General features: G+C 41.9%; 1 protein-coding gene across 1 annotated transcript; it reads right to left on the reverse strand.

The window, feature by feature from the left end:
* Nucleotides 1-27: 27 nt before the first annotated feature.
* pmpca (peptidase, mitochondrial processing subunit alpha) lies at nucleotides 28-7510 on the reverse strand. Its single transcript, XM_069706509.1, has 13 exons — nucleotides 7432-7510; nucleotides 6163-6368; nucleotides 5988-6067; nucleotides 5818-5900; nucleotides 5619-5713; nucleotides 5445-5545; nucleotides 3950-4213; nucleotides 2736-2828; nucleotides 2530-2648; nucleotides 2352-2442; nucleotides 2052-2114; nucleotides 1820-1964; nucleotides 28-1733 (listed from the first exon to the last, which is right to left on the reverse strand). Exons 1-13 carry the CDS (start codon nucleotides 7476-7478, stop codon nucleotides 1564-1566), a joined length of 1557 nt encoding a protein of 518 aa, XP_069562610.1. The 5' UTR covers nucleotides 7479-7510; the 3' UTR covers nucleotides 28-1563.
* Nucleotides 7511-12325: the final 4815 nt, after the last annotated feature.

Here is a 12325-nt window from a genome sequence, read left to right on the forward strand (position 1 = left end):
CTGCTCATGATGGTACAAAACAAGACCTTTAAAATATACTATTTTATTCATGTAATTACATTTATTTACCAGGTGGTATACAGATGCTGAGAGTTCACGTGTACATTTACTGCAGTCAGAAGCCGGAGACAAACCCTTCAGTGTGTATTACACGTTTTGAAATGTCCAGTATCAAACGACATCCTCCAAAGTCTTGTTTGTGTTGATGCTGCGTTCAGGTAACATTGTGAAAACCGTCATTGAAAGCGGAACAACCTGTTCTCAAATGCAACACAAAGCAGTTCCTCAAAAATAAACTCAAAACAAGTCGATTTAAACAATTGTACAGGACTTATTCACTGTTTATTTGTACAAACAAAACAAGCTCATTTAGGCTGTTTAACTGGGGGTGACTACCCGGTTAGCTATTTCGCGACCCACCCAGGACTAATGTACAAACACTCATCCAAGTGTGGGTGATTCCCCCCCCTCCTATTTCAACGAGGTTACGTGAATGCAGCACAACAACGCGCCGGCAGCTGCTAGTTAGTTTAGCACAAACAACCCCACGGAGACAGCTGGCCTGCTGGCGCCCTCTTATTAACACGTGATATCCTTTTGGATAAAAAACAACAAAACAAAAAAAACGACAACTTTACGCTTGATGAGGGTGATGAACCCTTATACTTAGAATTTTGCACAGAATAAACAAAAAGCTGTTTATTTGTGAGCTGTCCGGATGCGGGTGGACGGACAGGATCAGGCTGAAGTCTTCACTCCTTTTCCAGTCTTTACGCTAAGCTCATTGGGCTCGTGGCGGAAACGCCATATTAGTGCAGCGGTGGCTCCTCCCACTCCGGGGCTGTATAATTCAGGTCGCTTGCAAGAGCATCAACACGACCATAAAACACCGACACACCGACTTTCTCTTCAAACTTTACATTGAACAGGAAACTTTGTCACTGATCCAGAATTTTCTAAAGTCATTGCGATTCATCCGATATTTGGCTGCGCATCCCTGAGACGACATTATTAAACACCGTCATATAATTGTGACTACTTTTTTTTTTTTTTTGGCGTGGGTAAAAGAGAGGAATTTTTTCAGAGCTGACAAGTCTTTAAACTGAGGAAAGTAATGCAGCAGTGAAAAGTCTCTTACCTACTACAAAACATGTTTTACTTTGAGGATTTGCGGTGTAACACCATTCATTTATGCAGGAGAGGTTGGTATTGGGGTTTTGCAATGAGTGACTCGCATGACAATTGTGGCTTCGGGGTGAACTGTCCCTTTAAAAATCGACCTCTGCACACCAGCCTAGAAAATAATAATGTATGGCTTCCCGCTCATAAACAACAAATACAGATTGTCCATCTGTATGCAGACTAAGATTACCGTAGAGCACAATGTATAGTTTCTTTAAAATCCCCTCTGGCGGAGGTCCGGGTCAGAGCCCAGGTGTTAGTGCCCCCCCCCCCGAGTGAGCTGTGCCGAGTCCTGTGTTGGGAGGGAACACTAGTGTAATCTTCAAGTCCAGTTAATTTACAGTGATGTTAGCCGGTGGCGGCTGAATGGCGACGGGGTGTCTATCGGAAGAGGCGGTACATGCGGGGAAGACGTCCGTCCTTGCTAGACAGGGCGGCCTGGATGTGTTCGTACGACGGCAGCTCCGTCAGGTCTCCGAGAGCCGCGACCGCCGGCTTACTGCGCAGCATCTTGGTGGTCACTCTCTTGATGTCGCTGGCTGTCACTTTGCCTGGAAACGATTCGATGATTAATTAGTATCCCAACGACTTACGATAAATCACGAAGAAACACCACGAGCGTTCTGCGAGTTCTTACTTATTAGATCACACAGCTCGTGGGGCAGCTTCCTCTTTCCCGTGGAGAGAACCTGCCGACCAACATCTTCAAATATAACCGGCCGCGACTCCAGGTTCATCATCAGCATGGACTTGAGCTGAGTCTTGGCCCTCTCCAGCTCCATCTGGGGAAACAATATGTCATACACTGTACAAGTTGTTTCAGGTTGATTGTGCAGCAGCATTAAGAGCAGAGCTGTGGTGATCGTTACCTCTCCTGCGTTGACAGCCATCTGAATGAACTCTCTGGTTATAATTTCCACCATGTCCCGCACCTGGAGAGGAATGTATGAAAAATGTATGGACCAACCATTCAAAAATAACTGCTGACATCACTTCCTCTGCTTGTCTTTTTTGTTGTTGTTGTTGTTGTTGTCGTTAGTGAAAACCAGTCCGCTCCACCGTTTCAATCAGAGCTCAGTGAGTAAAGAACATAGAGCCCTCGTTTCTTTTTGCTGAATCAGCAATCGTTTTGAATTTGTGGTTCGCTGCTGTCCCGAGTCTACACCGACCTGTCTCGGGTCGGCGCTGGCGTGGATGCACAGCAGGCCGCTGTCCTCGTAGCTGTGGTGGTAGGAGGTGGCGTTGTACATCCAGTGATGCCTGCGACAAAAATGCAACAGTCAGTGAGCACTAAACAAACCGCTGTCCTGAATTACAGCGACGGAGGATTGAGGCTGAGACTCTCACCTGTTGAGCACGTTCAGGTAGAGGCGGGTGAACATGCCTTTCCCCGGCCCTCCGGCAGAGAACGAGCCGCCTCCACCCATCATCATGTTGAGAACTGCGAATGGGATGAAGTCGTCCTCCTGTGAACGGAAAACATGTTTTTTTCGTTTACTTAGCATGCGTCGGGCACCCGACCGGAGACTCTCCGAGACTCTCCAAACACCCACCAGGAAGGAGCAGCTCTCCAGGCCGATCATGATGTGGGTCAGCTCTGGGATCGGGGTGGGGCCGAGGCTCACGTCGGACATGTCCTTCTCCATCTAACGGATTAAAAACATCATCATTATTATCATTCGACCTTCAGGATGAGCTGCCGCAATGCTCGTATAGCTCCAAATACTTCCAATCGAAACGTTCGGACGAGGGATGCCCTGATGTCCCGAGGCGATGTCAAGGACCGGTATCGAGGTCGATCAAAACATTTTCAACTGATCGTTAGCAGCTGTACGGAGATATATTTAGACCCTTCTTTGGTTGTACATCAACTGTTGCAGGGTGTCATAAAGAAGAGCAGGATTTGTGGGAGGATGCAGAGCGTACGCTGGCGTGTGGCGTACATGCGGACCAAGATGTGTGCAGCGTGGAAATGTTTTAAAATCAAAAGTAGCACAACAGCCTGTAAAGTCAAAGCAATGTAGCATTTCGGAAGACGGTAGTAACAAAGCTGCATTCAATACTACAAATCGGATACAACGCCTAAAAAATAAACTGAAATTAAATACAGCGAGTTCACTCGGGGAACTGTGATGAAGTACAATTGTGATTTTTGTTTGTTGTGACTGTAAACATTAAAGCTAAAACACCAAATTGAAGTAGAATTGATTATAAGACAATCTTATGACAATCCTGCACTAAATGAAATTAATAAGAACTATTTATAAAGACATCTTTTAGTTTGTTTACATGGTTATTTAGTTAAAATAACATGAAAAATTGTACTGCACTAAGTGGAGGTCTGATAAAAATGTTGATGTTTGTTATTTTGAGTAAAAATATGAATAAAAATAATTGAAAAAAAAACATTAAGGAGCAGCTTGGATAGATATAATTTTTCTACATGCAATACAGACCTATTCAATTGTCAAGCATATACATTGGATTGATTTGTAATAATTTATCCTGACTTTGTTTCCCTAAAAAAAAAATTAAAAAAAAACCTTGTGTCACTCTTTCACGGATGTTAATTCAAGTATTTTTTGCCAACCGTGACTTCAGGTTAAATGCATTGAAATCACTTCTATAGTTCTTCTGCTGCTTCAGTGAAACCATAATTCTGTAATTATGAAAATGCAACATGGACTCTTTCACCATCTTCAATCCTGAAGAAACATTTCGGACCAAATCAGCAACGGAGACCAAACAGTTGTAAACATGAAGTGACCTTGATGATGCCGCCGGTGTACTGAGCCACAGAGAGGTCCACGTTGGGCTCCGTGCTCGTCCCCCACACTGGCTTCACATCCAGCAGGTATTTCCTGGCGCAGTCGACCAACTGCTCGTGCTCGATGCCCACTCCGGCCAGCACCATGCGCTCAGGACAGTAGTAGTTCCTCAGGTAGCCGTGAAGCACCTTCTGGTCGATCGTGTCTACGTTGTCTGCGGGACAAAAGCGAGGGAGTCCGACTGTGTTGCCTCGATATGCAGCCTAGAAACAAACACCGAACAGTCACGTACTGCATTCATTCATTCAGTCAGTGATAGAGAGGGACTCAAACACACATTTATTTGTAGGAAAACCTTGAAGATTATTAGTTTAAAGATTTAACTTGATATATTTCTTAGGATCACTTCAATTTGGTCAATTATCAAGCATTAATGTTAACATTAAGATGAAACCGAGTCCTGTCCAAATTTCTGACATTTTATTAGTCATCAAACTACCAAAGTTTTGTGTCCATTACCAATGTCTTGACTCTGATACTGATTCCCGAACAACACTTTTCTCGATAACAATTTAATGTGAAACATTTTTTTTCAATAAAAGAAAATTACATCACGCATTACGCTACACATCTTTAGTTTTCATGCAGTTTGGAGAGGGCAGTGTCTTCCGTGTCTTCTGTAGCTACAATTAACATATGTCCCCTAAACGCCTCACGTGCTATCAGTAGACACTGACTGGAGACAAACTTGAAATTACTGCAGCGCAAAACAACTCAGACAGGCATGTGATGAATAATGAGTTTGAAATAAGATGTTTTAACGTGAGATTTACTCCAGTTGAAACCGAAGGATTTTCTCTATGAAGGCGGGCCGACCAAGCAGAAGCTCCGTATGCTGGATGCTGTGGATGCTGTGGATGTTGTGGACGCTGTGGACGTTGTGGATGCTGTGGATGCTGTGGATGTTGTGGAAGTTGTGGACGCTGTGGACGTTGTGGATGCTGTGGATGCTGTGGATGTTGTGGAAGTTGTGGATGCTGTGGATGTTGTGGACGTTGTGGACGCTGTGGATGCTGTGGATATTGTGGATGCTGTGGATGCTGTGGATATTGTGGACGCTGTGGACGTTGTGGCTGACACGCTTGAGGTTAACTCCTGAGTAAACACAGCAAAAGCTATGCATTTTAAAACAAAAGCATGTTAATGGAGACAAAGGTTTCAAAATGTGGTACCGAATGACAAGGCACTTTCTGAAAGTAGATAGTAGAGAAGCAATTTAGTCGCTGCAATAAAAGTATTGCAGATTGGTACCCAGCTTTACAACAAACTAATCCCAAAAAGAAATGAGCACGGACATTTTTTTTGCTGCAGCAACCCGACATATCAATGCTCACCTGAGGCTAAAACACTTTGACACGGGTCACGGATTGTTTAATGTGAACTTAAGCTGATATCCGGCGTTTGCGGTGTTAAAACCAACGAGGTGTGACTCACAGCGTGGATCATCTCGGTGAGTAACGGCTCGGGGTCCGGCCTCATGTTTAGATCCTCTAACTCAAAGCGCAAGGCCATTCTGGTCATCTCGATCTCGTCATCTGCGTGTAAACGAACACAGTTCAGCTCACTGCTGGAGACGCCTCGCACCCACCTGAAGAGAGACGGACTTACCGAGCAGGCGAGGCTGTAGAACAGCGTCGGAGAGAAGACTGACCACCGTGTCCAGACCCTTCACTTCAGCAGACACGGCATACATGGTGGTGTCTCTGCACAGCAAAACCAAACAACGCGCCGCAAAAACAATCAACATACTGTTCCACAAACAATCCTTAACATTTTCTGAGACTGAGACAGGAGATGTGTTAAATACCTCGATGTTTGGCAGTCACATATCCCCCCGTGTTTTTCCAATGTGAGAAGTATTTCATCTTTACTACCGTACTGCGCTGTGGACTACAGATAGAAATGTTGTCAGCGTTACTTCACACACCGAAACCTTCCTGACGTTTCATTTTACAGCGTTTACCGTGTTGTACTTACAGAAAAGGCAAGTTTCTCTAAGAAGTGTGCGATTCCACTCGGGTACTTCGCTTCATGTCTTGATCCAGAATTTACTAAAACTAAAAAAGAAAGAAAGACACATTTCATCCAATTCAGACAGACAATAAAGGGAAGTCTAGATGATTATCATTTCCATATCAAAGCCACAACTTACCGCCAACAGTGCAGAATTGACCAAACTTGTTTTGGGAGGCAACTTTCAGGCCATTTTCTAGAGTAGTGATCCTGGTCTCGTATTTTTCTTGACCATCCACAGACGCAAACACCGGTTTGGGGATCCCAGGCAGCGGTGTGGAGAGCGAGATGTTTGGGTATCTGCCGCCGCTGCTGCTGTACTTTCTGTAAGCTGCGATCCCGAACCTTTGAGAACAGTGAAGCAACGTTGGTGGTGGCGGAGAATAATCTAAACAAACGTAATACTTCGTATGGCACCTGCTGAGCGAAATAGGGCTTTGCTCTGAGTCTGAGGTGCACAAGGGGGGGAAGAAACAAGTTTCCACAATGTCATAGTAGCTTACACGTGGACATTTTCAGTGTGTAGAAATATGACAGCACGTGAAGTCACCGTTCACAGGGACAACTGCTTTTTAAACCGCATGTCACTTTCCGTAGACATAAATACTGTAAAAACACACAGACAGAAATAAAACCTGTGAGTCTAAAAACATCAACTGACAGCACAAGGTCACACACACACACACACACACACACACACACACACACACACACACACACTCAGAGCTCATCCTGGTGGAAACGTCTGAATATATCAGACACTCAGTTTATACCCGACTCACGCAGAGCATCAGTCAAACCAGAGTTAATCCGTATTATTGATCAAGCAGAGACCTGATGGTTTTTTGTTTTTGTTTGTTTTTGGCTTGAAAGTGATCAAAATAACGTGATGGATGTTCAACCCTGAACTCTTTCTGCCGCCACCAATCCGGACTCACATTTAAAACACCAGTTATCTCAGCCACACCGCGATGATGAAATACATGTATTAATCTGTACCAAAAACATCCTCCGGTTTGAGCCCATACTTACTGAACTAAAGCAGAAACATTCACACCTTTTAATCCGAGTAATTATCAAACGATCTAAACTACAATCAAACATGCTTAGCTTGTAGCTGACGTCTACCACACGAGTTCACCAGCATTTCAAACTGTACCGTGTTGGTGTGTAACACTGAGCTGTCTGAGTAACACTGAAGCGTGAACCTCCATGACGGATCCCTGATGTAACATCTGCCGAGTCTCCCTCGCGGCTAACTCCTTAGCACCGTGCTAACTGACTTGAGGAAGACACACGTGACGACGCCACGTGGCGCGAAAGATCCCGGATGCGCTGCTCGCACTGTTCCTCCGTATCAAAGTCCGGCCCGCTGTCAATTTGTGAGCATTTATTTTAAACGCGTTACCTTTGAACGCGACTCCAGGTTCTGCACCTCGACATGTGAGTCGCCATCTTGACTTGCTCTGTGACTGGAAATCAACCCGGATGAAGAAGAAGGTTTCCTGAAGCAACTTCCGGCGCGGACACGCACACCTGCAACAGGGGGAGGTTTCCCACTCATTTTTTACTCCTGCTCGCAAACCTGAAAGCAAAAACTGTTGCACTGCTACTAATAACAGACATGACACCTTCACAAGCAATATTACACTTTGGAGAAAAAAAAAAAAAGGAGATCAAGATAAAAACCTATCATACAGCAATACTACATTTTATGTTCTTCTAACGAGCATAAGAGATCTTATTATACCTGAAGGGAACACATTAATATCTATAGTGATCATCTCTGTCATTCCCAAGTTGGGATATGACGTGAACTATAACTGACTCTGGATAAGCTGCTTGCAAGAAGCTCTCCTGAACTCATCTCTCTATCTTCTGAAACCGACTTTCTCTTTTGACTTCATAATGTCGCGCTTCCTGTTATGAAGCTATAGTTTCACCTAATAACTCACTTGTGAGGACGGGTTGGTATAGATACCCAATATGCCTGTATGCATTTTGTATGGCCTCTTTTAACAATTAACGACTTAATCAAAACTAAAACCACACATCCCTGTTTCTTCATTGCATCTCCAACAGCTATCATCATCAGCTATCATGAATTTACTGCTCTCTGATTTTCCAAGAGCTTTTTCCATATCTTTGCAATAACTGCTGAATAGGGCAAGATTCTTCTTTATACCACTATTTTGAATACATTTCAAAAATATCCTTTGTGGGTATGTTATTTTTAGACATCAGCTGTTAAAAGGAGAGTCAATGTCAATGTTGTATTAATATTCCTGCTTTAACCCAATTTTCCCCACATAGTTTTTTTGTTTTAATTTTTAATTCAGACTAAAATCACATGAAACCAAGTCTCAGGAAAACTACTTTTACTAACTATTTACTTACTAACTAATTGTTAACAACATTTCCTCTAACATTTCACTCAGGTTCGCAGGTGGTTTTTTTTTGTCTTAATTCTGTTTTGTGTCTTGTAAATGAGGACGTAAATGTATTAACTCTAAAGCAGCTCTATGTGTTTCTCTGAGATCCAAAACAGAACAATTGATCCTTTAAAGAGGGCCAGCAGGCCAAGAGCATTCATGCAGCCATCACTGAATCAATTCGGACACAGAAAGAGGCGGCTCTTGAATAAAGTTCACACTTTCACCTGACTTTGACGCAGTGTGGAGCTGCAGAGGGATTCAACAGGACTGCAGCAGCAGCAGACTCGACCACTTGACCAACATCGAGTCTCCAGTTGCTACTATACAATGTTCTCCATCTTGCGAGTCACAGCAGTGTTTTGGTTGATTTCACACTGCAGCTCAGCCTACGAGCTCCAGGAGACCATCCACACTCTGAAAGAAGAAAACCTCCACCTGCAGCAGCGGCTGGAGAACCTCGCTCGAGCTCTAAGAGATCTGAAGCACCTTCTGATTGAGCACTCCAAAGGTTCGAGCAAAGTTTCCTCATTAGAAATGAGTACATTTTCATAAAGGTGAACTTCTGAATAGCCATTTGTTTCACATTTAATGCAGCTTCTGGGGGGAAACATGACTCTGAATATCTGCACGCCTGGAGGGAGTGGTCCCAACAAGGTAAGATGTTAAAAGGAGGTTTTATGGCACAGATCCTCATGTAGCTCATAGACGTCTCTGTCTCAACAACAGCCTGTCTTATGTCTTCCAGGCATCAGCGCTGAGACTCACCAAATGTTGGAGCAGGCCTTCTGTTTAACCGAGCTCCATGGTGCTGCACACCCCATCTTCATCAGCCCGGGCTTCCTCCTCCTCCTCTCATCTCTCATGATTCCTGCACTGCTGTCATGATTTCGACCAACAACCTTCAGCTTAGAAATTAAAAAAGAAGTCAGATTTATTTATTTAACGTTTCCATTAGTCTCAGTAAATGTTTTCACCCCCAAATCTAATGTAAACGTGTTTAAAAACAAATGTTGTTTTTTTTAAAATCAGAATTAGGCTTAAAAACTCATCTTATATAATATTATAATAGACTAATATGATATTTTAATGTCATGTAACCCTCGAATTACCAGAAATATTTGAAAGTGTCTTCGCCGTTGGATTACAAATCTGTATGGAATTCATATTGTATTTCTGTCTGAGTGGATATTTTTACAGATGTACTGTGTTTCCTTTGTTTTAAACTGAAGAGAAGATATTGTTAAGTGCTATCACTGTCAATAATTTTAATAATAAACGACACAATATACTCTGTTGCTTCTGCGACATCTAAAAATTATTTGTTCATTTCAGCCTCATTTTCATGCAAGATGGAGATCCACGATGTACAATGATGACTGAACGTCTCATTCTGCAGCTGCAGAATCAGCTTGAGCTTGAACTGCTGGGAGAAAAATCAAACAACGAAGCAATGATGCCGAGGTGCCAAAAATAACGTTGAAAGCACTTTGAAACGTCCAAACCATCATCAAAACTGAACTAAATATTTATCAATATTAATTTACTTTCATTAATATGTTTAAATAGGCAGCATGTCACATTTATATTGTTTGATTACAATCCAGAAATTTACTTGAATATAACATGAAAATGTGTTTGTTTGTGACATTTCAATCAGTGTCAGAGAATATTTTCTCCATCGAAATCAATAATACACAGTCTGTCGTATATTTGCATTTAATAAATAATAATAATTAGAGAAAAGAAATCAAGTGGCAAAAAAATAATAAAGGTAAAACATATGTCCAAAGTGCAAATGTACAAAGTGCAAAGAGGAAATTCATCATCTTTCTGAGGGAAAAAAACAAACATACAATACTCACCTCAAGATATCAACAGTTAATTCTACATCACACAATTTCTCCGCGTTGAGAAAAGTCAGTGGGTCTTTTAGTATCTACATTAAACTGTACTCTCACACACATCTGTCGGGAGAACTGGGACTCTACGCCTCCTTTGGTGGATTTATGTGTTTGATGTTGTCCTGAATCCAACAATGTTACATTTCGCCTGCTATGTCTGCTTTGTCCGCTTAATTAAAGTGACCCTTCCTGCATAGATTATAAATCGGTGCATTTGTACTTTAATTTCCATTTGATTATGCTGAATGGATTGCCAATTTACATTTGCAAGGACTTCATCTGGCCCCAGTAGTCTGTTAGCTGTAGCCATGTCTGTGTGAATAAGTGAGACAGAAGCCACTGCATGGACAACGCTGTTTTTATGTTCTCCTCTCCCCATTTAACACTAAACAAGGTCATTTAATGCTGAGGAGAGATTCAGAGTCTTAGCAGCTCTGTGACACTCGTGGTCTGACCTTAATTGCTAATGTCAGCATGCTAATATTGTCTGTGTACCTTCTTAGTTTAGCCTGCAATTATGTTAATCAGCACCAAACACAAAGTATGCAGGTTTCGCTGAGGCTCCTAGGAATGTCACTAGTCTTTCAGGTAATGTTTGGCAATTCATCCAATATTTGCTATATATAACCAAAAATCTCATGGTGGTGCAAAAGGGAAAGTCAGGGGATCACACAAACAAATAGGAATCATTTGAGAAACCGTGAATGTCTCTATAAAATGCTGTTTAGACTTAAAACTTCCATCAGAAACTCAAGAATAAACAAACAGACAGCTGTGGTTGGATTATCTGCAGCTGAACTTAAAGAGGGACATGATCTCTCCTACTGGCAGGAATAAAAGTTGTAACACGACTCCTAGGATAGACAGTTTTACAGTAAAATCTTTACAGTTACTTTAAAGAGCCGCCTTCCTAAATGCTTTTTGCTCTAAGCGAATTGATTGAATGTTGGTACAGCAGCCATTGTTATCCCCCATTAACCTACATTTAAGAGGAAACCGTTCAACCAGCACTTAAATGTTCACTTTGGTAGATAAGCTATGAAGAGCACATCTTTAAAAACCCTAAAACATATGCAGAAATTACCTTTTTTTGCATAGTTACAAATTTATAGGCGTGTGCAACGATGTGCACATTAAAATAATAAAGCATCTTTACATTTATAGTGTAAAGATCCAGATTCATTCTTATTCCAGCATGAGATTCAACACGTCATCTCCCATAAAATGTGACTCTGTCCACATACTTTTGTGCACTTTTGCAATGTTGTTTTTCATCATTATTTGGTTCCAGTAAAAGTAAATCATTATACTTCTGCACACACATATTTCATACAATTCAGTGGAGCACGGGGGTATTGAGAATGACTTATCCAGTTTGGTGTGGAAGAACGTGGCTGGCCTGCACCTTTGGGATGAACAGGAAGCCTCGACTGCGTCACCTAACCAGGTGACCCAGATAGACTTCGTGTTCAGGTGGTTAAATGGGAGCAAATCCCTGCAGCCAAATTCGTTCAAAGCTTATTGAGATCCTTGGAATGACATGTTAGGTTAGGTTAGGTTAGGCAGTTATTTTATTAATCCCCAAGGGGACATTTTTTTTTCCGCTACAGCAGCATACAGAAGCAATAAGATAATAATAGAACAATAGAAAAGCAATAAAATAGCAGTAAAAAAAAATATATATAAATATAAAATGCACAGTACATACAGTACAGTATATATCTATATATCATATACAATCAACAATTACATGGGTATACATTTTGCGTGTCAATATACCCTTGCCCTTAAACAGTAGAATCATTCTGTGCATCAACGACTAGACACTCAGAGTATCGTACCATTTGCTAATCATATTAGACAAACTTCAATTTGTTTTCAAGTGACATAAAGTCCTTGAAATCCATTTATTTTACAATTAGTGGACACTTGGCAGCACATTGTAATTTACTGCTTTGTAAGGAGT

Source organism: Brachyistius frenatus, unplaced genomic scaffold (assembly GCF_029030835.1).
Source record: "Brachyistius frenatus isolate BFR_SWC_R1_liver_20210118 unplaced genomic scaffold, ASM2903083v1 Contig_63, whole genome shotgun sequence".
NCBI lineage: Eukaryota > Metazoa > Chordata > Actinopteri > Embiotocidae > Brachyistius > Brachyistius frenatus.